The sequence below is a fragment of the Delphinapterus leucas genome, chromosome 7, assembly GCF_059928025.1.
Source record: "Delphinapterus leucas isolate spDelLeu-1000000601 "Yukka" chromosome 7, BTC_Dleu_Yukka2, whole genome shotgun sequence".
Lineage (NCBI taxonomy): Eukaryota > Metazoa > Chordata > Mammalia > Artiodactyla > Monodontidae > Delphinapterus > Delphinapterus leucas.
The window spans coordinates 34,780,924-34,808,638 of NC_143135.1; the positions used below are offsets into that span (position 1 = coordinate 34,780,924).

The 27,715-nt window shown below is 37.6% G+C and overlaps 1 protein-coding gene across 2 annotated transcripts in view; it reads right to left on the minus strand.

The window, feature by feature from the left end:
• Positions 1 to 11,026: 11,026 nt before the first annotated feature.
• Positions 11,027 to 27,715, minus strand: part of NELL1 (neural EGFL like 1) — an 853,841-nt gene continuing 837,152 nt past the window's right edge. For both annotated transcript variants that reach the window (XM_022583758.2, XM_022583757.2), the window contains 3 exons: positions 15,746 to 15,922; positions 13,236 to 13,460; positions 11,027 to 11,511 (listed from right to left, as the gene is read on the minus strand). In XM_022583758.2, the coding sequence (XP_022439466.1) occupies positions 11,461 to 11,511; positions 13,236 to 13,460; positions 15,746 to 15,922 (453 nt within the window). In that variant the 3' untranslated portion in view covers positions 11,027 to 11,460. The remainder of the gene's footprint in view (positions 11,512 to 13,235; positions 13,461 to 15,745; positions 15,923 to 27,715) is intronic.

Below are 27,715 nucleotides of genomic sequence, written 5' to 3' on the forward strand. Positions count from 1 at the left end.
TACCTTGCTGAATTTGTTTATCAGTTATAGTAGTTTTTGTGTGGAGTCTTCAGGGTTTTCTATATATAGTATCATATCATCTGCATATGATGACAATTTAACCTCTTTCAATTTGGATACCTTTTATTTCTTTTTCTTGTCTGATTGCTGTGGCTAGGTCTTACAATACTATGTTGAATAGAAGAGTTGAGAGGAGGCATCCTTGTCTGTTCCAGGTTTTAGTGGGAAGGCTTTCAGTTTTTCACCATTTAGTATTATATTGGCTGTGGGTTTGTTGTAGCTTTTATTATATTGAGATGTTCCCTCTATATCCACTTTAGTAAGAGTTTTCATCATAAAAGAATGTTGAATTTCATCAAATGATTGAGATGATCATGTGGGTTTTGTCTTTTGTTTATGTGGTATATCACATTGATTGATTTGCATATGTTGAACCTTCCTTCTGAACTTGGGGTGAATCCCACTTGATTGTGGTGTGTGATATTTTTTATGTGTTGTTGGACTTGTTTTGCTAATATTTTGTTCAGAATTTTTGCATCTGTATTCATCAAAGATATTGGCCTGGGAATTTCTTTATTGGTGGTGTCTTTGTTTTGGTTTTGGTATCAGGGTTATGCTGGCTTCATATCATATCTTTGGGACTGTTCCCTCCTCTTCGATTTTTTGGGAACAGTTTGAGAAGATCAGTATAAGTTCTTATTTGTATGTTTGGTAGAATCTTCCTGTGATGCCATCTGGTCCTGGACTTTTGTTTGTAGGGAGATTTTAATTACAGATTCTGTTTCACTTCTAGTGATCGGTCCATTCAAATTATCCATTTCTTCTTTTTTTTTTAACATCTTTATTGGAGTATAATTGCTTTACAATGGTGTGTTAGTTCCTGCTTTATAACAAAGTGAATCAGTTATACATATACATATGTTCCCATATCTCTTCCCTCTTGCGTCTCCCTCCCTCCCACCCTCCCTATCTCACCCCTCTAGGTGGTCACAAAGCACCGAGCTGATCTCCCTGTGCTATGTGGCTGCTTCCCACTAGCTATCTATTTTACGTTTGGTAGTGTATACATGTCCATGCCACTCTCTTATTTTGTCACAGCTTACCCTTCCCCCTCCCCATATCCTCAAGTCCATTCTCTAGTAGGTCTGTGTCTTTATTCCCATCTTAGCCCTAGGTTCTTCATGACATTTTTTTCTTCTTAGATTCCATATATATGTGTTAGCATACGGTATTTGTCTTTCTCTTTCTGACTTCACTCTGTATGACAGACTCTAGGTCCATCCACCTCACTACAAATAACTCAATTTCGTTTCTTTATATGGCTGAGTAGTATTCCATTGTATATATGTGCCACATCTTCTTTATCCATTCATCTGATGATGGACACTTAGGTTGCTTCCATCTCCTGGCTATTGTAAATAGAGCTGCAATGAACATTTTGGTACATGACTCTTTTTGAATTATGGTTTTCTCAGGGTATATGCCCAGTAGTGGGATTGCTGGGTAGAATGGTAGTTCTATTTGTAGTTTTTTAAGGAACCTCTATACTGTTCTCCATAGTGGCTGTATCCATTTCTTCTTGATTCAGTTTTGATGGGCTCTATGTTTTTAGAAAAATGTCCATTACTTCTAGGTTGTCAAAAAATTTTTTTTAACATCTTCATTGGAGTATAATTGCTTTACACTGCTGTGTTAGTTGCTGCTGTATAACAAAATGAATCAGCTATACGTATACATATATCCCCATATCTTCTCCCTCTTGCGTCTCCCTCCCACCCTCCTCATCCCACCCCTCTAGGTGGCCACAAAGCACCGAGCTGATCTCCCTGTGCTATGCGGCTGCTTCCCACTAGCTAGCTATTTTACATTTGGTAGTGTACATATGTCCATGCCACTCTCTCACTTCGTCCCAGCTTACCCTTCCCACTCCCCATGTCCTCAAGTCCATTCGCTACGTTTGCATCTTTATTCCTGTACTGCCCCTAGGTTCTTCAGAACCATTTTTTTTTAGATTCCACATATATGTGTTAAAATATGGTATTTGTTTTTCTGACTTACTTCACTCTGTATGACAGACTCTAGGTCCATCCACCTCACCACAAATAACTCAATTTCGTTTCTTTTTATAGCTGAGTAATATTCCTTTGTATAGATGTGCCACATCTTCTTTATCCATTCATCTGTCGATGGACATTTAGGTTGCTTCCATGTCCTGGCTTTTGTGAATAGTGCTGCAATGAACATTGTGGTGTATGACAATTTTTGAATTATGGTTTTCTCAGGATATATGCCCAGTAGTAGGATTGCTGGGTCATATGGTAATTCTATTTTTAGTTTTTTAAGGAACCTCCATACTGTTCTCCATAGTGTATCAATTTACATTCCCACCAACAGTGCAAGAGGGTTCCCCTTTCTCCATACCCTCTCCAGCATTTATTGTTTGTAGATTTTTTGATGATGGCCATTCTGACCTGTGTGAGGTGATACCTCACTGTAGTTTTGATTTGGATTTCTCTAATGATTAGGGATTTTGAGCATCCTTTCATGTCTTTGTTGGCAATCTGTATATCTTCTATGGAGAAATGTCTATTTAGGTCTTCTGTCCATTTTTGGATTGGGTTGTTTGTTTTTTTTCATATTGAGCTGCATGAGCTGCTTGTAAATTTTGGAGATTAATCCTTTGTCAGTTGATTCATTTGCAAATATTTTCTCCCATTCTGAGGGTTGTCTTTTGGTCTTGTTTATGGTTTCCTTTGCTGTGCAAAAGCTTTTAAGTTTCATTAGGTCCCATTTGTTTATTTGTGTTTTTGTTTTTATTTCTATTTTTCTAGGAGGGTGTCAAAAAGGATCTTGCTGTGATTCATGTCATAGAGTGTTCTGCCTATGTTTTCCTCTACGAGTTTGATAGTGTCTGGCCTTACATTTAGGTCTTTAATCTATTTTGAGTTTATTTTTGTATATGGTGTTAGGAAGTGTTCTAATGTCATTCTTTTACATGTACCTGTCCAGTTTTCCCAGCACCACTTATTGAAGAGGCTGTCTTTTCTTCATTGTATATTCTTGCCTCCTTTATCAAAGATAAGGTGACCATATGTGCGTGGGTTTATCTCTGCAGTTTCTATCCTGTTCCATTCATCTATATTTCTGTTTTTGTGCCAGTACCATACTGTCTTGATGACTGTAGCTGTGTAGTATAGTTTGAAGTCTAGGACCCTGATTCCTCCAGCTCCATTTTTCTTTCTCAAGGTTGTTTTGGCTATTCAGGGTCTTTTGTGTTTCGATACAAATTGTGAAATGTTTTGTTCTAGTTCTGTGAAAAATGCCATTGGTAGTTTGATAGGGATTGCATTGAATCTGTAGATTGCTTTGGGTGTTATAGTCACCTTCACAATGTTGATTCTTCTAATCCAAGAACATAGTATATATCTCCATCTGTTTGTATTATCTTTAACTTCTTTCTTCAGTCTTATAGTTTTCTGCATATATTTCTTCTAGGTTGTTGAATTTGTTGACATATAATTGTTCATGGTATTCCCTTAGGTTTTTTTGTATTTCTGCAGTATCAGTTGTTATTTCTCCTTTTTCATTTCTTACTTGTTTACTTAGGTTCTCTCTGTTTTCTTCTTGTTGATCCTGGCCAGAGGTTTTTGTCAATCTTGTTTATCCTTTCAAAGAACCAGATCTTTTATTGATTTTTTTCTATTGTTTTTTTAAATCTGTATTGTATTTATTTCCTCTCTGATGTTTATTTCCTCCTTCTGCTGACTTTAGGTTTTGTTTGTTCTTCTTTTTCTAATTCTTTTAAGTGGTAGGTTAGGTTGTTTATTTGAGATTTTTTCTTGTTTTTTGAGTAAGGCCTGTATCTGAACTTCCAAGAACTGCTTTTGCTGCATCCCATAGAGTTTGTGTTGTTGTGTTTTCATTTTCATTTGTCTCAAGGTATTTTTTAATTTCCTCTTTGACTTCATTGTTGACCCACTGGTTTTTTAGTAGCATGTTGTTTAGTCTCCATGTAGTTGTTTTTTTCTCCTTTCTTTTTCTGTGGTTAATTTCTAGTTTCCTGCTGTTACGGTCAGAAAAGATGCTTGAGATAATTTCTATATTCTTAAATTTGTTGAGGCTTGTTTTGTGCCCTAGTATGTAGTCTGTCCTAGAGAATGTTTCATGTGCACTTGAAAAGAATGTGTATTCTGGATATTTTTGGATGTAATGTCCTGAAAATATCAATTAAATCTAACTGTTCTATTGTATTGTTTAGGATCTCTGTTGCCTGATTGATTTTCTGTCCAGAAGATCTGTCCATTGATGTGAATGGGGTGTTAAAAAGTCTCCCACTATTATCGTATTCCTGTCAATTTCTCCCTTTATGTCTGTTAGTATTTGTTTTATGTATTTGGGTGCTCCCATATCATGTCCATATATGTTGACAAAATGCATGTATATTGACAAGTGTAAAATCCACTCCTGGAGTCCAGGTGGGCAGTGACTGTTCATGATCGCCCCTCCAGCCTGTGCAGGAGGTGTCCTGACCTCTGTGAGCATGCAAATATGGAAAAAGGCTACAATGACAGGTCCTGCCCCCCCACGCACCCCTCAAGCAATGGCACTGGTCTCTAAGGCAACCTGGGCTTCCTCTGTGTACACCCTCAGTTGCAGTCATACCAGATTCCAGCCCTCACAGGCCATTTCTGTATAGTCAACTCCAGTCTTCTCCCTGGGTCTGATCTCCAAAGCCTGAGTTCCAGCACCCAGCCCCCACCCATACTCGTGAATGAGTGTCTCAAGCTGGGGAGTGCAGGGTGGCAGCACTGACCATCTGTGCAGTCCTCCCTCCACTCTGGCTGCTGTGTTCTTCTCTGAGGCTCTGAAACTCTTCTTTCCCAGACGATCTCCCTGCTGGTGAGCAGGCTTCCCAGGGTGCAGGAACCTTTCCTCTTTCACAGCTCTCTCCCAGGGCCACAGGTCCCATCCTGATTCCTTTCTCACTTTTTTTTTCTTTTGTCATACCTGGTTATGTGGAGATTTTCTTGCCCTTTCAGCAGTCTGAGGTCTCCTGCCAGCATTCAGTAGATATTCTGTGAGGATCATTCCACGTGTAGATGTATTTTTGATGTATTTGTGGGAGGAGGTGAACTTCATGTCCTACTATTCTGCTGTCTTGATCACATTTTTGTCTGTAAAACTTTTGATCTCTCCAAGAAATATGAATAAAAGCCTTGCTGGGTAGAGTATTCTTCATTGTAGATTTTCCTTTTCATCACTTTAAATATATCATGCCACTGGCTTTTGGCCTGCAGGGTTTCTGCTGAAAAGTCAGCTGATAGCCTGATGGGAGTTCCCTTATGTGTAACTTGTTACTTTTCCCTTGTTGTTTTTAATATTCTCTCTTTAACTTTTGCCATTTTAATTACAATGTGCCTTGGGGTGGCACTTTTTTGGTTGATCCTATTTGGAACTTTCTGTGCTTCTTGGACCTAGATGTCTGTTTGCTTTCCCAGGTTAGGAAAGTTCTCAGCTACAGTGCCGTCAAATATGTTATCTACCCCCTTTCCTCTCTCTTCTCTTTCTGGGACCTCTATAATGCAAATGTTAGTATGCTTGATGTTGTCACAGAGGTCTCTTAAAATGTTCTCATTTCTTTTTATTCTTTTTTTTTTTCTGGTCAGGTTCAGTGATTTACATTACTCTGTCTTACAGCTCAGTGATCCGTTCTTCTGTATCTTCTAATCTACTCTTCATTCCTTCAAGTGCATTTTTTATTTCAGTTATTGTATTCTTCAGCTCTGGTTCTTTTTTATATCTTTTCTTTGTTAAACATCTCACTTTGTTCATCCATTTTCTCCCAAGTTCTTTGATCATCTTTACAGTCATTACCTTGAACCCTTTATTGGGTTGATTGCCTGTCTCCACTTCTCTTAGTTCTTCTTCTGGGGTTTTATCTCATTCCTTCATTTGGAATGTGTTCCTCTCACCTTTTTTTTTGCCTTATTCTCTGTGTTTATGTCTATGTATCTGGTAGGTTGGTTATGTTTCCAAATCTTGGAGAAGTATCCTTGTGTAGGAGATGTCCTGTGCATCCCAGCAACACACTTCCCTCTGGTCACCAGAGCTAATATGCTCTAGGTGTGCTCTCTATGTGGGCTGTGTGTGTCTTTCTCTTGTGGTGGGTTGACTAGTTGGGTGGTCTTGCAGGCATGACTGGCCCCTGGTCCAGTTGGTTACCAGGCCTTGCCTTGTGCAGAAGCTGCTGTCACTGGTTGGCAGGGCTGGGTGGCTGATAAACCCTGGCTACTGCTGGCTCACTGGTGGGCAGAGCCAGTTTCTGGGGCTGGGTGGTTGTGGGGCTAGGATTCCAGGGTCTAGTGTTGGCCTGCTGGGGGGTGGGGTTATTTCCTGACATGGTTGGCTGTAATTTCCTAGGTGTCCCAAAGCTAGTGCTGGCCCACTAGTGAGTGGCGCTGGATCCCAGAGCAGTTGGTTGAGAAAATCAAGGTATCTCAGAGTTGGTGTTGGCCTGCTGATGGGCAGGTCCAGAACGCTTGGTGTCCTGGGGCTGATGCAGGCCTTATGGTGTATTGGCTGTGTCCTGACAAGGCAGGCTATGGGGCTGCAGTGATCCTAGGGCTCATGTCCACCTGCTGGAGGGAAGGTTTCAGGCTTCGAAGAACCCACTTATGGGTGCAGGGCGCTGGGTGTCCTGAAGCTGGTGTTGGCCCACTGGTGAGCAGGGCCAGGTGCTAACACAGCTGGCTTCGGGGTCCAGAGTGTCCCAAAGTTCGTGTTGGCCCACTGATGGGTGTGGTGGGATCCCATGGCAGCTGGCTGAGAGGCCCAAGATGTCTCAGAACTGGTGTTGGTCTGCTGGTGGGTGGGACCAGGGCCAGGAGGTTCCTAAGACTGGTGCTGGCCTGTTGGTAGGTGGGCTGGGTCCTGCCACTGTAGACCATGAGGCTGTGGTGGTCCCAGGGCTGGTGTCTGCCCATTGGTTGGGTGGAGCTGAGTCTCAGAGTCTCCAATTATAGGGGACCTTGGGGGTCCTGGAGTTGGTGTGTCAGCCTGCTGGTGGGTGGGTCTGGGGCCCTGGGGGGTCCTAGGGCTGATGCCTGTTCACTGGTGGGCAGAGTTGGGTCCTAGGATCTCTGGCTGCAGAGCCCTAGGGGTTCCTGGGCTTGCGCCTGTTAACACTGGTATTTAGGGCTGGATCTCTTTTGTTGACAGGGTCAAGTCCTGGGATGGCTTGGGCTCAGGAGGTCTTAAGGCAACCTGCCTGTGGTGGGTGGGGCTTGGTCCCCACCTGGCTAGTTGCTTGGCCTGAGGCATCCTAGTACTTGTGCCTACAGGCTGGCAGACAGGGCAAGGTCCTAATGCTAATAAGCTAGAGGGAGGATTCCCAAATGGCACTTGCCAGCATCTGTTTCCATGCAGAACAATCTCCAATAAATGGCTGCTGCCCGTGTCTACATGCCTAGAGTGAGTTCCAGTTGCTTCCTGACTCTCTAGGAGACACTCCAAGATCAGCAGGTAGATCTGACCCAAGCTCCTCTTAAATCAATGCCTCTGCCTCACATCCTGGACCATGTGAGATTTTGTGTGCCTCCTTTAAGAGTGGAGTCTCTATTTCCCACAGCCCTCTGGGTCTTCTGAAAGTAAGCCCTGATGGCCTTCAAAGCTAAATGTTCTGGGGGCTCCTCCTCCCGGTACAAGACCTTCAGGCTGCAGAGCCTGATGTAGGGCTCAGACCCATTCCTCCTAGGGGAGAACCTCTGCAATTGTAATTATTCTCCCATCTGTGGGTCACTCACCTGGGGGTATGGGTCTTGACTATACCACAACTCCACCCCTTCTACTCATCTCTCTCCTTCTTTATATCTTTAGTTGCAGGAGATCTTTTCTACTAGATTCTGGTCTTTCTCATCAATAATTGCTCTGCAAATAATTATACTTTTGGTGTGCTTATGAGAGCCGATGAGCTCAGGGTCTTCCTACTCCACTATCTTGGCCTGAACTCATGATTATCTTTTAATGTCATCCATTTAGAAGGAGTAAAGCTCACTTGAAATTGAAATGTGAAAAAACATTTCAAATCATTACCAGGATGGCAGAGGGAAAACCAGGGTGGATTGGGTGGTAGTTCTAGGTCCATAACAAATTAATTATGAACTCTGGGCAGTTCACCTAACATCTGAGTGTTGGTTTCATTTGCAGAAGGGAAGGTGATGGGTTGGTCAGTGGCTTTTAAGCTGTGCTCTCTTGATGTCTGTGAGTTGTGGTGGGATATGTGAAGGTATTCCAGTTCTCCAACCCTTGCTCCAAGCAGAAAAATTCTGCTTTTATCTGATTTTTATAGTAAAGCACTGAATAAATTTTATTTTTAAACAGGTCTTATTGCTTAAGAACATTTGAAAGCCACTAAAGTGATAACCCCATGATAACTTATTGATACTATAAAAGATTATGAATTTAATTTTTAAAATAATTAATGGAAAACCTACCCTATGCAAGGCACTATGCTGGATGCTAGAAAACGAAGATTGTATGTATTCTAGCCTATTGCATAATTCAAGGAAAATGTAACAGTAACATTAGTGTAGAACTAGAAAGCTCAGAGGAGGGGAAGCTCTGAGACTAAATAAACATACACATAGCATATGAACATATATTAATATATATGCATTATCAGTTGCATATAAATATATATAGATTATAGATATGGTACCTATATATAACATATATATGTATATATATATTTCATATGCAACCTAGAAGGAAATGAGGCAGAATTTATGTTTAATTGATGTGTCTTGTTAATATATAGGACTTTCATCTCCCTTCATATTCTACTCTCTTGAATCACAGTGCTTTTACACTATTGAAAATCAGAGGGTAGCTACATAATTGCTTATGTATTTATCATTGTTTCTTACCAATGTGTATGTTACACTTGAAGACAATGGTTATGATCTGTAAGGAGGTATGTTTGTCAAACACTTTTTTTGTTCATTAAATGGATAGCCATTTCACGCTGTAAATCACAGCATGAGACTTAAGCACATTCTATCAGGAGGTTTACCACACTTTTAAAAATAACTTTTCAGTTTCTGGCTGGAGAAGATATTTCAGGCAGTGATTTATTTCAATATGATCCCCTAATGGATTCAAAGATTGTCAGCACCTTCTAAAGGCCCACATAATGGTGATCTTTAAAGTAAAAACTATTTTGTTCATCTTTTTATTTCCCCAGCTCAGCACAGTACTTTATGAATAAAGTCCTCAAGTTTTTAATAAGAAACTGTCATCAATTATTTTATAGGAAGTAAAACCCCCATATAGATAGGAGCTGGCAGTAGTTTAAATTGTGTTACTAAATATCCATAACATTTTATCATCATGTTAGCACAGATTAAATTTAACTGAAATGAAATGAAGAAAATACTGAGTCTTATGTTTGTAGTTGTGAAACACCAGTATTTTAGGATGAGCCATCAATGCTAATGGCTCTGCAACAAAGTATGAATATATACAGATTCAATGAAAACTGTTAAATTCTGGAAATTCCTTGGAAAAAAATGGAAACACACATTCTAAAATACACACCAGTGTTCAGTCATCACTTACACCAGACGTTGGTAAACGTTTTTGTAGAGGTAAGATGGTGATATTTTTGGTTTTGCGTCTTTGTTGGAACTACTCAGTTCTGCCACTTTCTTCAGCAGTAGAGAATATATAAATGAACGTGCATGGCTGTGTTCCAATGAAATAGGCAGATGTCCGGATTTGACTCAAGGGACCATAGTTTGCCAACCCCTCACTTATACAGCCACAAATGATTCTTATAAATGTCTTTGTTTTTCCATTGAAAACTGACAGGTATTTTTTAATGGAGGTGCCATAAATATTTTCTAAATAATCATTTTCAAAATCTCTGTTCCAAGATTACACTCAAAGAATTAAAATGAAGACGTGTTCTAATTTACCATACTATAGCAGTAGCTGTCAAATATAGTTTTAACTGCTATATCATACTTTAGCACGTGAAATTGATCTCATGTAGTGAATTGTAGTTAATTTTATCTTCACAAAAATACTGACAAATATCAACAAATAGGTAATCTTAACTTGTAATTTTTAATTATTCTATTAATATTTGGGATTTAAAATATATCTAGCATGACTGACTTAACAACTTAGGTCTTTGTCTTGATTTTGTGAACAAAATTTCATGAACCAACTTGATTCAGAACAATGATGAATTCAGGAGACTTAGGTATTACAAACCACTAAGGTGTGGTTCACTTGAAAACTACAGCTGTTTTAATTCTCAGCTCAGATATAATGTCATTTGCACATTTTATTCATTTTATGTAACTCGATAACTGCCATCGCTTAAAAATATGGTGGTGGCTCAAATGAAAACATTCACTGTTCTAAAGTAACTACTGACCACACAAACGGCTTTCTTAAAAGCACGTCCTCTACCATATGTGATGCGGCATGATCTAGTAGAAAATATTATTGGACAGGCATCAGGAGACCTGGTTATCAATCCCAATGTGTTATAAATCAACTAGATCTGAACAAATTAGTTGACTGGGATACATTAATTTAACTCTTATATAATGTAGGAATAACACCATGCACCTCTCCTATAGTGACAACTTGTATTAAAAAGTACGGAAGTCCCTTGTAAGTAAGTTATCAAATACTATATAAAACTGATGCAAGGATACTTTCTCTTTCAATGCCAGAAAAGTCTGCAAGCATTGCTGTTTCTAAATTGTGGCTTAAGATTTTGTTTCATTTTGTTTGTAAGAGGGAGGAGAAAGTTCTTTTTCAAATAATTATTTATGTTTGTGGTCCCCTCTTTAACATATCATAATTGCTTTCAGCTTGCTTAAGCTGAACGAGTGGGTATCTAGGTGTGTTCAACAGTTTGAAATATAAGTAAGACGCAGTTAGGCTCTACATACACATGTTAATACATTTCACAGGAATCTCAATACTAAGTATTCAGTGGATGGGACAAAAATCACAACAGGCAACTTTATTTGTAGAATTTGATCCAAAAATCCAGAAAAAATAAACAAAAGGAGCCGAGCCTCTATTATGTTAGTACACAAAATAAACAAAAAAATACATCAACATTTACCATGAGATCATTTAAATGTGTCTGCAAATGATCTGATAAGGGAAACGTGATTTACAACATGGGAAACTTTTTTTTTTTTAAACCACCATAGACTTAAATGCACTGCACTGTAGGTCACCTAGACTAGGTTAGCAAGAATGAGCAATGTGGTAGGTCCAAAAGGTAAACCCCCAAACACCTTCCTTCAGTGGAAACTTTGGTAATTGTCTGTGGTTAAAAACAAAAAACTAAAAACACCAACTCCTGTTCTTCATCATGTTGGATGGTTATTTTGTCCATTTTTCTCCCACGATGATGAGTCCATTTTAAATACTTCAATTATTATGAAGACACTCCAAATCCACAGAACAGCAGACACTTCCATTCTGTGCATCAAGACACAAGCATTAGCCAATGAGACATAGAATATAAATCAATATGTAGTGTCCACCTTTATATTCAAAATGACCATCTACATGTTGAGACCAACTCCATGAATGCTATAAAAAAATTACTAGAAAAATGCCAAAGATTTATGAGACCCTTCAGGGTCCCTCTTGTTGGCTACTGCTGGCAGTGCAACTTCATACACCCCTGTCTGAGCTCAGACCAGGTTTGTTTGAGACTCCTCTGTATTTCCAAGTTGTCTGTTTACACAACTTATTCACTGGATTTACTCTAAATGAGATTCTTTCCAAAAATAACCCCCTGAAAGATAAATTGCCATTAATAATACTAGTCAAAAGTACCAAAAGGGTCTGAAAAGAACTCCAAAATGGCTTACAGGAAGGTGGGCATGTTAGGGGTAAATATAGACTATCTCATGGTGACTGTGAAGGGGATGGTACATATCAATTTTTGGGAATTCATGAAAAATCAATTACATGTATTAATGTAAATATACCTTTATAATCCTCCTAAATGAATCTCAAACCTAAGCTCAGAAAAATAATACTAAATAACGTAGGTCTCCACATCTCCTGGTCATTGTGTTTGATGGGGCTGAAGGTACAATGGGACCATGACTCTTGCTATAGGAAGCTTGATGTCCTTTATGTATTGGGGCTGCATTTTAAGATGGTACTTTTCAGGAAGGAGAAAAGAATCCACATTTAACAGCATAAAAAGACAAGTTGGGATCCTTCCACTGATGCCTGAAGCTGAGCCAGGATTTGATAGAATTGAATGGACTAATATACATATATATATTTTTAAATATTTATTTATTTTGCGGTACGCGGGCCTCTCACTGCTGTGGCCTCTCCCGTTGCGGAGCACAGGCTCCGGACGTGCAGGCTCAGCGGCCCTGGCTCACGGGCCCAGCCGCTCCGCGGCATGTGGGATCTTCCTGGACAGGCACGAACCCGTGTCCCCTGTATCGGCAGGAGGACTCTCAACCACTGTGCCACCAGGGAAGCCCAGGCACTAATATTTTTAACATGCTTAATCATGGGACTCTTAAGCAGATGTTTCGGCAGAAATTTGACCCTGCCTAACCCTTGCTTCAAGTTGACTACAGTCATAGCTCTTCATAAGCTTTGAAGGTAGGAAGGGGTCAGTTGTTAATTTTAATGACATATGAGGATGCCTCATGGTAACTCCTCCAAAAAGATAGGCAAATAATCACAATTAATTAAATCATGCAGCAAGAGCTTCAAGTCCCTGCATTAGGTACTGTGATAATTAAACAAAGCAAAAAACTTCATAGATTTATAGAACACTTTCTTCTAACATTGGCAGTTTCATGAAAGAGCTTATAAAAATTTCCAGGATGAAAAAAGATTTTTTTTTTTTTTTTACTTTTTAATATGTAGGTCAAAATAGCTTAAATCAGCCATAATTGGGCCTAGTGCAATTGTTTAAATCCTGTATTTTAAAAGGCAAAAGAGAGGACTATCTTATTCCATGGTTATCATTTGGAATTTGCCTTAATACACGGTACAGCTACAATCCATTCAGACAGATTAACCTCCGGTGAGAAGCAAACGCCTGCCTGTGTTTCCACCATGCCCCTTGGCACCTGTGCCTTCAGAAACATCAGGAGTGGACCTCCTGCAGGTGTTCTCTGGCCATTGTTCAAGGCCTGGTTATCCTCAGGACACCCAATTACCTTGCATTTGCAGGTTGTGCAGGGAGATCCAGTCATTGTCCACACTGAGCCACTAAGCCTAGAAAGGCCATAGCTGTCCAGGCAAGTTTTTCTGATGTCATAGGCGATGTTATCAGCCAGGCAGGGGTCACTGACACAGCGGGGACAACATTCCCCTTCCAAGATGGTTGTGTACTCACAGCTCAAATTGGGGCAAGTGAGCGGCCAGCAATCTACCTCTCCTTCCTGTGGAGAGAAAGCCAAAATACTTCATCATTGACCTTATGCACAATCCTGTTGCCAAAGTCCCAGAGGGGGAAATTCTCAGGAATCTCCATCACTGTCCTCACTGACTGTTGCTACTTTAGCATCATTATGGGTATGATGTGTTTCCTCCTTGAAGAACAAATACAGACATCACCTCCTCCAGAGTGCTTTTGCTGACTGTCTATACTGTAGCCACGGAAAGAGTTCGGTCCCATCTCTGCGTGCCAATGGCAACCCATAATTATTTTTATCGTGAGACTTATCATAATTATCAATACAATTCCAGATTACATTTTGAGCTTTCAGGTTTTGGGCTTGTTCCTTTATTCCCCCGATGCTTAGCACAGTTCTGGTCAATAAATGCTGAACAAACGAACAAATAGATGATAAGGTACTGAGCTAGTGTGTAAAGAGAAATCTGTTTCCCTTAAGGTCAGAGAGGACCTTAAACCACTGTACTATTTCAATAACAACATGCACTGAGTTGCTTATATTGGATTTAAAATTGAGGTTGGGCAATATCAGGAGAACAATTTCATAATGGTTTTGAATGTAATGTCTGGCTAGTGACACATCGCAAGTGTGTATAAGGTGTTACAGTTCAGACAGAGCCTCCAAGTATTCCAGGATGTGGCCACTGTGGCTCCACTGAGCTGCACATAGTAGAGACTACTACCTATGTAGCCTCTTCCATTATCATGACACTCATTATAATTTATGCAAACGCATGCCTAATTATTCAGTCAGCTTCACAAGACTATGGCCTTTAGTCAGCTTCATGATAGACCATGTCTGTCATGCTCATTGTTATATCATCCAGAGTCTGGCACATGCAAACTATTGATATTTATTAAATATAACCCACTTTATTCTCACGTCGTTATTAAGTTATATTCAGCAGCTTCAGTTCTCCCAGGAAATAATAACCTTAGGGTCTGGGGATGAGAGAGGATACTCTTTTGAAATTCTATGAAAATATCATGTCTAAAATTAATAACAGTTTTTCTGAGTGCCTGATGATTGGCTTCTTCAAAGAGAAATGTAATTTTCCAGGCTGATGTGGAACCTAATTCTATAGTTGTGTTGTGTTTGCCTGTTCTTGAATGGGAGATGTAAGAATGGCTATGATTTGAATATATCTGAGTTATACTCCTCAGTATTAGGAGTGATTAAGAAGGATTTGTTTCTATTAAGATTATCTGCACATTTGACAGGTAACTTTAGAAAATCCAATAGAAATTTACAGCACAGTTTTTCTGAATGCCTGTTTTTATACAGTATCCATAGACTGAATCATTAATTTTAGCAAATGTTAAATTATGGAACACAGCTAACAGTTTCCATTACAAGTTGACTTAGTTATGACTTAGCTCCACTGGCTATAATTACCTCAGAGATGGAACATCATATTCACTATGATAATGTGTCTTAACAGTCTTTGCAACATTAGAAATCTTTGTGTTATATAATTTGAAACAGAAAGAACCAGGTCCAGAAATTAAGGTTTTTCTCTGGACTTTCTCTAACATGATTATATCATTAGTATCCCCATATTAAGATACAAAATAACCTTCATTTTTCTACATTAAGGTTTAGCACTGTAAAACAAATTTTTCAATCTAGGAAATATGAACAATAGTAATTACCGTTCACTAAGTACCTTCTATGTGTCAAGTACTACACTTGCCTTTCACATAACTGATCTTCACAACAGCCCTGCAAAATAGGTGCCCATCCACTTGTGTACACTGAAGGAAAGAATGATCAAGTAAAATGTTAGGACTTGCCCAAGTTAATTACACACATCTTGCATGTGGGAGAACCAGGACTGTCTCTATGACCTAGAATCAGTACCAATCCCTGATATTTCTACTATGTTCTGCTATCTCTGACATTGAAACCTTTAATGGTAATGTCCCAAGAAATGAAAGATTTGACTCTGTAAGAACTATAAGTCCCCATCAAGGCTTTGAAAGCTTTCTATCATGTGGGGAATTTTATTGATCTGGAGTGGCTAAAAAGTAGCAATTGTAAACTAACTAAGACCAAATCTGTGCTATAAATGTCCTTTCTGTCTTACATGGTGTTTTAAATAGTAGAATACTAATGTCTTCTGGAAGAACATATGCCCCGTAATTAGCCACAGAACCCACAACTCCCTGCACAGGATCACAAATCGCAGGAAACTAAATCCCACAAACAACTGAGCTTGTAAACCCCTCCAGGATATATAGGATAACACACTCTAAAGGAAGCCAACATACCAGACACCGGCACTGCTGGCAACTGTGAGTCCAGTTGTCTCCACTACGATAGAGCTTGTGTCCATTTTGATCTAAACATTGACTTGTGACCCTGGTGTCACACTCTGGGCAACAGAAAAGGTCAACGCTTGGATTCTGGCAATCACAAGCTGTCCGCCGGCAGAATATCTTCCCATCCTGTTTAGAAATGAGATTAAGGAGGTTTCATCATTAGGGAAACAGTAAGCTGCACTATGGAAACTAAATCTTATAAACACTTTACAGAGCACATAGGAAAGATTTCTAGTCAGAGTGCTCCCCTGGCCACCTCCCATTTTGCTCGAAACAGATGCACACATGTATACTCACATATACACACCCTGCCTTTCCCTGACCTTGCTTGCAGGGCAGCCCAAGTAAACATGGAGACATTTCTAAGTTGCAGCGGGAAGTCAATATGTTCTTTCAAACTTTTCTTCTAAATGTTTCTTAAAAATCATATTTTAAGTAACATTATAACTAAGCAGCTAAAAATGCATAAACAGTCAAGCACTCATTTGAGTGGAAAATCATGCTGCTGTACTTTTCCCAGTTCACAATGAACAACCTAATACATTCAAATGCATTCATCTAATTTTATTTCTGGCTCAACTCTGGGAGGAAGTCTGACTATACCCTTTTTACAGAAGAATTAACTGAGGCCCAGAGAGGCTAAAAGACTTATCTAGTAACACAGAGGTAGCAATTCTCTAAGCACCACCACCAGATATTCTGGTTTCAAAATAATTTTTCTTCTACAAGATAGCTTTCAGGTTGTTTATTATAAGGAGCTACAATAAGGTATCACTTCCCACCTTGAGGCAGCTCCCCAAATTATAGGCAGAGCACAATTTCCGGAATAATGGCCCTGAACACTCAGAAGGGATTGAAGGTCAACAGCACTCAAACGTTAAGACAGAACGTTTTGCAGTGTTTCTCATTTATATGTCTGTTGCTCACGGTAACTTCTCATCTCAGACAATGAAGAGCTAAAAATTTAAGGTGAGACATGTGGCCACCTTTTATGGTTATAACTGCTTTGCTGAATATTTACAAAACCAGAGAATCTCAGGGCCAGAATACACCTTAGAGGACACATAACCAAACTTTCTGACCTATACTTGATTAGTCTAGAGCAACCATATTAAAAAGTCATCAAGCCTGTGCTTAAAGCTCTCCGGTCTTGAAGAACTCACCACCATGGAAGGTATTCTAATTACGCAACTCTGTACCTTTCTGAATGTTAAAAATTGTACTTTTTCTTGCCCATCTTCATTGATCCTTGTTTACACCCTTGGTAATCATAGAACTCCCCATCCCTTCTATCACATTTTTACTCTTCGTTCTTAGAAGAGAGCTCTTACACCTACTCTGAATCATCTCATCTCTAGATTAAACATCTCTAATTTTTTGACCACTCCCCATAGTTTTGAATCTTCTCACTGTTGTTGTGGCCACTTTCTTTTTTAAATTTTTAATTGTTTTTATTTTTAAAAATTTTTATTGAAATATACTTGATTTACAAAGTTGTGTTATTTTTAGCTGTACAGCTAAGTGATTGTTATACATACATGTAGATATATATTTTTCTTTTTTACATTTTCTTCCATTATAGGTTATTACAAGATATTGAGTATAGTTCCCTGTGCTATACAATAGGTCCTTGTTGGTTATCTATTTTATATATAGTAATGTTTATATTTTAATCCCTAACTCCTACTTCATCCCCCCATTTCCCCTTTTGTAACCATAAATTGGTTTTCTATGTCTGTGGGTCTATTTCTATTTTGTAAATAAGTTCATTTAATCATTTTTTAGATTTCATACATAAGTGATATCATATAATATCTTTCTCTGTCTCACTTCACTTTGTATGATAATCTCTAGGTCCATCTGTGTTGCTGCAAATGGCATTATCTCATTCATTTTTTATGGCTGAGTAATATCGCATTGTATATATGTACCACATCTTTATCCGTTCCTCCACTGATGGACATTTAGGTTGCTTCCATGTCTTGGCTATTGTAAATAGTGCTGCGATGAATATTGGGGTGCATGTATCTTTTTGAAGTATGGTTTTCTCCAGATATATGCCCAGGAGTGGGATTGCTGGATCGTATGGTAGTTCCATTTTTAGTTTTGTAAGGAACCTTCATAGTGTTCTCCATGGTGGTTGTACCAAGTTACATTCCCACCAACAGTGTAGGAGGGTTCCCCTTTCTCCACACACTCTCTAGCATTTATTGTTTGTTGACTTTTTGATGATGGCCATTCTGACCAGTGTGTGGTGATACCTCATTGTGGATTTGATTTGCATTTCTCTGATAATTAGTGATGTTGAGCATCTTTTCATGGCTTTTTGGCCATCTGTATGTCTTCTTTGGAGAAATGTCTATTTAGATCCTTTGTCCATTTTTTGATTGGGCTGTTGTTTGTTTGTTTGTTTTTCACATAGAGCTGCATGAGCTGTTTGTATATTTTGGAGATAAATCCCTTGTCAGTCACCTTGTTTGCAAATAATTTCTCCCATTCTGTAGGTTGTCTTTTTGTCTTGTTTATGGTTTCCTTTGCTGTGCAAAAGCTTTTAAGTTTAACTAGGTTCCATTTGTTTATTTTTGTTTTTATTTTCATTACTCTAGGAGGTAGATCCTAAAAGATATTGTTGCAATTTATGTCACAGAGTGTTCTGCCTATGTTTTCCTCTAAGAGTTTTATAGTGTCCAGCTTTATACTTAGGTCTTTAATCCATTTTGAGTTTATTTTTGTGAAAGGTATGAGAGAATGTTCTAATTTCATTCTTTTACATGTAGCTGTCCAGTTTTCCCAGCACCACTTACTCAAGAGGCTGTCTTTTCTCAATTGTATATTCTTGCCTCCTTTATCAAAGATAAGGTGACCCTTTTAATGTATTGTTGGATTCGGCTGGCTAGTACTTTATTGAGTATTTTTGCATTTATGTTCATCAGTGATATTGGCCTGTAATTTTCCTTTTTGTCGTATCTTTGTCTGGTTTTGGTATCAGAGTGATAGTGGCCTCAAAGAATGAGCTTAGGGGTATTCCTTCCTCTGCAAATTTATGGTAGAGTTTCAGAAGGACAGGTGTTAATTCTTGCCTAAATGTTTGATAGAATTTGTCTGTGAATACATCTGGACCTGGACTTTTGTTTGTTGGGAATTCTTTAATCACAGTTCCAAGTTCAGTGCTTGTGGTTGGTCTGTTCATATTTTCTATCTCTTCCCGCTTCACACTTGGGAGATTGTACCTTTCTAAGAATTTGTCCATTTCTTCCAGGTTGTCCATTTATTGGCATATAGTTGCTCGTGGAGTCTCTTATGATCATTTGTATTTCTGTGATGTCAGTTTTAACTTCTCCTTTTTCATTTCTAATTCTATTGATTTGAGCCCTTTCCCTCTTTTTCTTGATGAGTCTTGCTAAAGGTTTATCAATTTTGTTTATCTTTTCCAAGAGCCAGCTTTTAGTTTCATTGATCTTTTCCAATGTTTTCTTCACCTCTATTTCATTAATTTCTGCTCTGATCTTATGATTTCTTTGCTTCTACTAACTTTCACTCTCGTTTGTTCTTCTTTCTGTACTTGCTTTAGGTGTAAGGTTAGGTTGTTTGAGATTTTTCTTGTTTCCTGAGGTAAGATTGTGTTGCTATAAACTTCCCTCTTAGATCTGTTTTTGCTGCGTCCTATAGGTTTTGGATCGTCGTGTTTTCATTGTCATTTTTCTCTAGGTATTTTTTGATTTCCTCTTTGATTTCTTCAGTGATCCATTGGTTGCTTTGTAACGTATTTTTTAGCCTCCGATTGTTTGTGCTTTTTACAGTATTTTTCCTGTATTTGATTTCTAATCTCATAGCATCGTGGTCAGAAAAGATGCTTGATATGATGTCAAATTTCTTAAATTTTACCGAGGCTTAATTTGTGGTCCAAGATATGATCTATCCTGGAGAACGTTCCATGTGCACTTGAGAGGAAATTGTATCCTGCTGCTTTCAGATGGAATGTTCTATAAATTAAGTCCACCTGTTCTAATGCGTCATTTAAGGCCTGTGTTCCCTTATTGATTTTCTGTCTGGATGACCTGTCCATTGATGCAAGTGGGATGTTAAAGTCCCTCACTATTATTGTGTTACTGTCAATTATCCATTTATGTCTGTAAACATTTGCCTTATATATATTGAGGTGCTCTTATGTTGGGTGCACATATATTCACAATTGTTTTATCTTCTTCTTGGATTGATCCCTTGGTCATTATGTAGTATCCTTCTTTGTCTCTTGTAACAGTCCTTATTTTATAGTCTATTTTGTCTGATATGAGTATTGCTACTCCAGCTTTCTTTTGATTTCCATTTGCATGGAATACCTTTTTCCATCCCTTCATTTACTGCCACCTTCTTCAACACTTTTGAGTATTTCCAATAAATGTTGTCATCATCTACCATCAATTTAACATTTATTTCATGTCACATTGTGCCAACTCTTTTATATGCATTGTCACATTTAATACTGATTATTCAGTGGAATAGAAATTTTTATCTCCATTTCTCAAATGAGGTAGCTGAATTAGACAGCTGAATATAATTCCTCAGTAATGGTCTGACCAACACAAAATGAAGTGAGACTCATGGTCACCTTGTTTTAAGTACTGTACTTTTATAAATGCAGCCTGATTTCAATATTTACTTCCTTACTTACTTTGGTTATGTCATAGTGTTGACCTCTGTGAGGTTAATGAAGACTAAAACCTCATTAAGCCCTATTGTGTCTTGTGTGGTTAGTTGTTTGGAAGTGTAAAACTTGGTGTTTATCCATATTGTATTTCATCTTGTTAGATCCATTTCATTTCCCTCGCCTGTCACAATGTTTTCTAAATGCTGTGTCTGTCATTCATCTTAGTTTGTCCTCCTTCAGTTTAGTGACATCTGCAAGCTTGATGGGGCTGCCCTTAGGGTCTTCATCTACTTCATGGACAACAATGTTGAATAGGACAGGGCTTGCTGAGATATGTTTACTGCCAGCTAAAGTGGAAATCTTTAAATGCTTTACATTCTTTATGGAGACATGCTGGCTACATATGTAATGAAGTAACAGGTTAAAAAATGCTTTACCTCAAATGGTGTGCATCAGCTCTATTACTAGGAGAAATGACAAGAAATCAGTGTTCAAAATATTAGGGGATGAAAGATTATATGTATATACATGCATACACATACATACATATGCATATATACATATATGTATACAAACACATGTATGTTTGCACATATTTATAGAGAGAGCAAGCAAGAGACTCTAGTTAAGCAGATGAACTGTGTCAGGGAATTCAGCTAGTCTGGACAAAGGAGTGTCCAGGTCCTAGGAATTTTTCAACAATAGACCTTCAGCTTATAGCTCATATACCATGATTTTAACTCACTAATATATTTGGTTTAAATAACCATACCCCAAATGACTCCCCTATGGATTTAACAGAAGCTAAGAAAAATGATAGCTATGACATGAAAACATTTGGTCAGCTCAGCTGACCACAATATTACTCTCCCCAAGTATAGAAGGACCAGGTCTTAGGAACCCACATGGCTATTCGTGAACAACATAAAACACAGGGATAAATTCTTCTGGAAGCAGGTACTGTTCAATAGGCAATGACACCCAATCAGAATGTCAAGTTTCTCTGTGTGTGCTGTTCAAAAGAATGAATAAGAATAAGTGAATAGCCTCCAGGGTTAGTTCAAAGTAATTTCACATCTCATCAATTATGTGAGAATGCCAAATAGGGCCCTCTTAGACTTTAACAGGCTTCAGAACAATAGCCATGTTCACACTGGCTTTTGAATTACAGGTTAACTGTCAAGAAAATTATTTTCCACTTTTACTGGGAAATAATTGTCATACATCATTGTATAAGTTTAAGGAGTTGCAGCAGAGTGGTGTTTGACTTGCATATATTGTGAAAGGATTACCATAATTGCTTCAGCTAACATCCATTTCCTTATATAGATAAGAAAAAAAAGTAAAAACAAAGAGAGGTGAAAAAGTTCTCCTTTGATGTTAAGTATTAGGATTTACTCTCTTAATAACTTCCCTATATATTAGACAGCGGTGTTAGCTCTAGTTGTCATGCTGTACATTACATCCCTAGCACTTACTTGTCTTACAGAAGTTTGTACCTTTTGACCACCTTCTTTCAATCCCCCACCCACCCTCTACTTCTACAAGTCTTATCTCCTATTCTCTGTTTTTGCTTGTTTGTGTGTTTGTTGGGCTTTTTTGATCCCACCTGTAACTGAAATCATACAGTAGTTGTCTTTCTCTGATTTATTTTACTTACCATAATGCCATTAAGGTCCATCCATGTTGTTGCAAATGGTAGGATTTCCTCATTTTTTTTCTGGCTGAATAATATTGTGCTGTAAATACATACCACGACTTCTTCATCCACTCATCCATCTATGAACACTTAGGTTGTTTCTGTGTCTTAGCTATTGTAAATAATGCTGCTATGAACATGTGGGTGCAGATATGATTTTGGGTTAGTGTTTTCATTTCCTTTGGATATATTCCCAGTAGTAAAACTGCTGGATCATAGGGTAATTTTATTAAGTTTTTTTTAGGATCCTCCATACTGTTTTCCACAGTGGTCATACGAATTTTCAATCCCACTAACGGTGCAAAAGGGTTCCCTTTCCTCCACATTCAAGCCAGTATTTGTTATCTCTTGTCTGTTTGATGATGGCCATTTGAACAGGCATGAGGTGATACCTCTTTGTGGTTTTAATGTGCATTTTCTTAATGACTAGTGATGCTGAGCATCTTTTGATGTACCTGTTGGCTTTTCATATATCTTCTTCTGAGAAATGTCTATGCAGGTCCTTAATGCATATTTAGTTGTGTTATTTGTTTTTATGCTATTGAGTTGTATGAGTTCTTTATATATCTTAACCCCTTGTCAGATAGATGGTTTGCATTTTTTTTTCCCCATTCCATAGGTTGTATTTTCATTTTGAGGATGGTTTCTTAAGCTGTCCAGAAGTTTTTAGCTTGATGTAGTCCAAACTGTTTATTTTAAAAATTTTGTTGCTTGTGCTTTAGGTGTCATATAAAAAAATCATTACCATGACAAGGAGCTTTATTCCTATTTTTTCTTCTAAGTGTTTCATGGTTTAAGTTCTTACATTTAAATCTTAATCCATTTTGAATTTTTGTGAATGGTGTAAAATAGTGGTGCAGTTTTATTTTTATATATGAATATTCAATTATCCCTGCAGCATTTATTGAAGAGATGTTTTTTCTCCTCCATTGAGTATTCTTGGCTCCCTTGTCAAGTATTAGTTGACCATATGTGCTTGGTTTTATTTCTGAGCTCTTGATCCTGTTCCAGTGGTTCATTTGTCTGTTTTTATGCTTGTGTAATACTCTTTTGATGATGATAGCTTAATAGTATAGCTTGAAATGAGAAAGTGTGATGCCAACTGCTTTGCTCTTCCTTCTCAGTATTTCTTTGTTATTTGGATCTTCTGAGGTTCCATATAAATTTTAGGAGTATGTTTTCCACTTCTGTAAAAACTGCCATTGAAATCTTGATAGGGATTGCATTAAATCTACAGATGTCTTTTGGTAGTATTGACATTTTAAAAATATTAATTCTTCCATTTCATGAATATGGGATATGCTTCCATTTATTATTATCTTCTTTAGCTTCTTTCATCAGTGTCTTGTAGATTTCAGAGTAGAGATCTTTCACCTCCTTAGGTAAATTTATTCCTAAGTATTTTATTGTTTTTGATGCTATTGTAAATGGGATCAATTTCTTTCTTTTTCAGAAAATTCATTGTTAGTATATAGAAACATGACTGATTTTTGTATGTTAGTTTTGTATCTTGCAAATTTACTGAATTTTTTTATTAGATCTCATAGATTTTGGTTGAGTCTTAGGATTTTCTCTATACAAAATCATGTCATCTGCAAATAGAGACAATTGTACTTCTCCCTTTCCAGTCTGATACCTATTATTGCTTTTTTACCCTGAATTCTCTAGCTAGGACTTCTAGCACCATGTTGATAGGAAGGGTGAGAGTGAGCACCCTTGTCTTGTTGCTGATCTTAGAGGAAAAGCTTGCAACATTTTAATATCGAGTATGATGTTAGCTGGAGGCTTATATCATATATGGCCTTTATTATGTTCCTTCCATGCCTAATTTGCTAAGAGTTTTTATTATGAAGAAGAGATGTTGAATTTTGTCAGATGTTTTTCTGCTTCTATTGAGATGTTCATATGGGTCTTTAATTATTTTAACGTGATGTATCACATTGATTGATTTGCCTATGTAGAACGATCCTGGTATCCAAGGGATAATCCCACGTGGTTATGGTGAATGATTCCTTTAATGTGCTGCCAAATTTGGTTTGCTAGTATTTTGAGAATTTTTGCATATATACACATCAGGGATATTGGCCTATAGTTTTCTTTCTACTAGGGTCCTGTCCTGGTTTTGTTAAAAGGAAAATGCTGGCCTTGTAAAAAGATTTAGGGAATGTTCCCTCTTCTTCAGTTTTTCTGGGGAAGAGTTTGAGAAGGATGGGTGTTAATTATTCTTTCCTTATTTCATTCCTTCCTTCCTTCATTCTTTATTTTAATTGAATCACAGTTGATTTACATTTTATTAATCTCAGGTGTACAATAGATTCAATATTTTTATAGATTATACTCTTCAATATTTTTATAGATTATACTCCATGAAAGACATTATAAAATACTGGCTATATTCCCTTTGTTGTACAATATATCCTTGTATCTTATTTATTTTACAAATAGTAGCTTTTAACTCTTAATCCCTTACCTCTCTCTTGCCCTTCCCATCATCTTGCCCCTCCCCTCTTCCTTCTTCCTACTGGTAACCACTGGTTTGTTGTCTATATCTGAGTCTTTTTGTTGTTGTTGTTGTTATATTCATTCATTTGCTTTATTTTTTAGATTCCACATGTGTTATAACATACCATCTTTCTCTGACTTATTGCACTAAGCATAATGCCCTCTAGGTCCATCCATGTTGTTACAAATGGCAAAATTTAATTCTTTTTTATGGCTGAGCAATATTCCATTGTATGTGTGCTTGTGTGTATACGTATGTATGTGTCTGTATATACCACATTTTCTTTATCCATTCATTTGTTGATGGAAACTTAGGTTGCTTCCATATCTTGGCTAGTGTAAGTAATGCTGCTGTGAACATTGGGGTGCATGTATCTTTTCAAATTAGTGTTTTCATTTTCTTTAGATATATACCCAGGAGTGGAATTGCTGGTCATATGGTAGTTATATTTTTAGTTTTTTTCAGGCCCCTCCACACAGTTTTCCACAGTGGCTGCACCAATTTACATTCCCACCAACAGAGTACTAGGTTTTCCCTTTCCTCCACATCCTCACAAACATGTTATTTGGTCTATTTGATGATAGCCATTCTAACGGGTGTGAGGTAATATCTCCTTGTGGTTTTGATTTGCACTTCTCTGATTAGAGACATTGAGTATCTTTTCATGTGCCTGTTGACCATCTGTACATCTTCTTTGAAAAATGTCTATTCAGGTCCTCTGTTTTTTAATTAGGTTGTTTTTCTGATATTGAGTTGTATGAGCAGTTTATATATTTTGGATATTAACCCATCATCAGGTATATAATTTGCAAGTATATCTCCCATTCTGTAGACAGTCTTCTTTTTGTTGATGGTTTTCTTTGCTGTACAAAAGATTTTAAGTTTAATTAGGTACCATTTGTTTGTTGGGGTTTTTTTTGCTTTTGTTTCCTTTTCCTGAGTTGAGAGATGCAAAAAAATATTGCTACACTTTATGTCAAAGAGTTTTCTGCCTATGTTTTCCTCTAGGAGTTAATGTGGTTTCAGGTCTTACATTTAGATCTTTAATCTATTTTTAAATTTTTCTATATGGTGTAAAGAAATGTTCATTATTTTCATGTAGCTGTCCAGTCTTCTCAGCACCACTTCTTGAAGAGACTGTTTTCTCTCTATTGTATATTCTTCCCTCTTTTGTTGTAGGTTAATTGATCATAAGTGTGTGAATTTATTTCTGGGCTCTCTATTCTGGTCCATTGATCTATATGTCTGTTTTTGTGCCAGTACTATACTCTTTTGAATACCGTAGCTTCACAGTATAGTCTATAGCCAGGGAGCATGATACCTCCAATTCTGTTCTGTTTTCTCAAAGTTCTGTTCTTTTTTCTCAAGAGTGCCTTGACTATTCAGGGTGTTTTGTGGTTCCAAATCAATGTTAGGATTATATGTCATGGAGTATTTTTATAGAGATTGCATTAAAGCTGTAGATTGCTTTGAGTAATATGGACAGCTTAACAGTATTAACACATTATTGCCTGGGAGGTTTTTGCAGAAACTAACACCTGTGGCTGGCAGTTTGTGATATAAGTGAATATTGAAACACCTCAAAATCAAACAACATTTGAGCAAATATCAAAAACTTTTTTTTGCACTTACTGTATTTATTTGAAACTTTGTACATGTCTTACTAAACCATTCTAATATTTTGTTAGAGTGCTATAGGCAGTATATAGCAGGTACCTCTCTGCAGGGGAACAGAGCATCTATTGCAAATATACCATGCTTCACTGCGCTTTCCCCTGGATAAAGCAGAGTCTACACTTTCTGGTAGCTTTTTTTTTTTTTTAGTCCTGTGGATATTATTTCCTCTAGAATATGTTCTTTTATTTTACCTGATAGTTGACAAGGTGGATCTTTGTGGGGGGCTCTTTTATAAACTCCACAAGAAGGACCAGGTGCAGGGCTACCACTACATTCACCAGAATGGTCTGTTACCCATACTCTAGGTACTGCTAACAAAAATTGTTTGTAAGTCATTTTATTCTGTGCATTAAGGCTACAATAAATTTTAAATGCATTGAATAAACTGCAATTATTCAGAAACCCACTTTATATTACCATTTTTGAGTTTTCTGGAGGATATTGAAGTTTGCCAGATATTGATCAGATCAATCAACTCCTTTCATATATTTATTATACTCTAATATACAAGTGGACTTAGATAGCCAGTCCTCCTGTCTTCCTTTCCTGTAGATGTTGTGGAGGTGTCATGAATAGTTGTCACTATGCAGACTAGCCTCTTGTCTTTCCATATAAGAAGAATCACTTCTCCCGTCTGTAAGAATGTCATTTCTCCTCACTGTAGATTTTCGGATTTCTCCTTTAATTGGTTTGGTAGACCCTGATTCTCTCTTATAGTCCCACAAACTCTGGTTTTGTTTTTCAACAATATTTCAGATGTGAACACACTGTTGCAATAATTGTCTTGGTAAATATGGTGCCATGAACCCAGATAAGGTTGTAGGACTGATAATACTGTTTCTTGCAGTTTCTTTCCTTCACCTGTATGAATTTCAAGGTTGCATATGTATCCAGTTTCACTTTCACTAACCATCCTGACCAAAATTCCATATTTTGTAAGTCTTCCGGGATTACAGGTTTTGAATCTGAGTTGTCCTCTCCACTTTAGCATTGCCTCCTCAAGTGATGGCTCTTGTTTGGGTATATAGATCAACTGAAATTTTGGTAGAAAATAATCCAAAAGACGTTTAACTTTTGAAATCCTGTCTGCAGGAAGTAGAGTTTCTGAGTTATCATTAAAGTGAAGAAATGTCATTATTTGTTCAAACCTTCTTCTCATCATAATCTTTGGTAAGATAGGTGTTTCAGTAAGGATCAGTAGACCAATATTCTTTCCAGTGTGATTTTCTTATCTGTCCCATCAAACTTATTAATCTAAGAAACCTCTTCATGTCACTATTGGTTACATCAGTCCATTTTAAAGCCTTATCATACTTTTTATATGATTTTTCATTCTGTTGGTGATACAAGTTTGTTTGAGAAGCTACCAACTGGAAGAAGTTGTTACGGAAA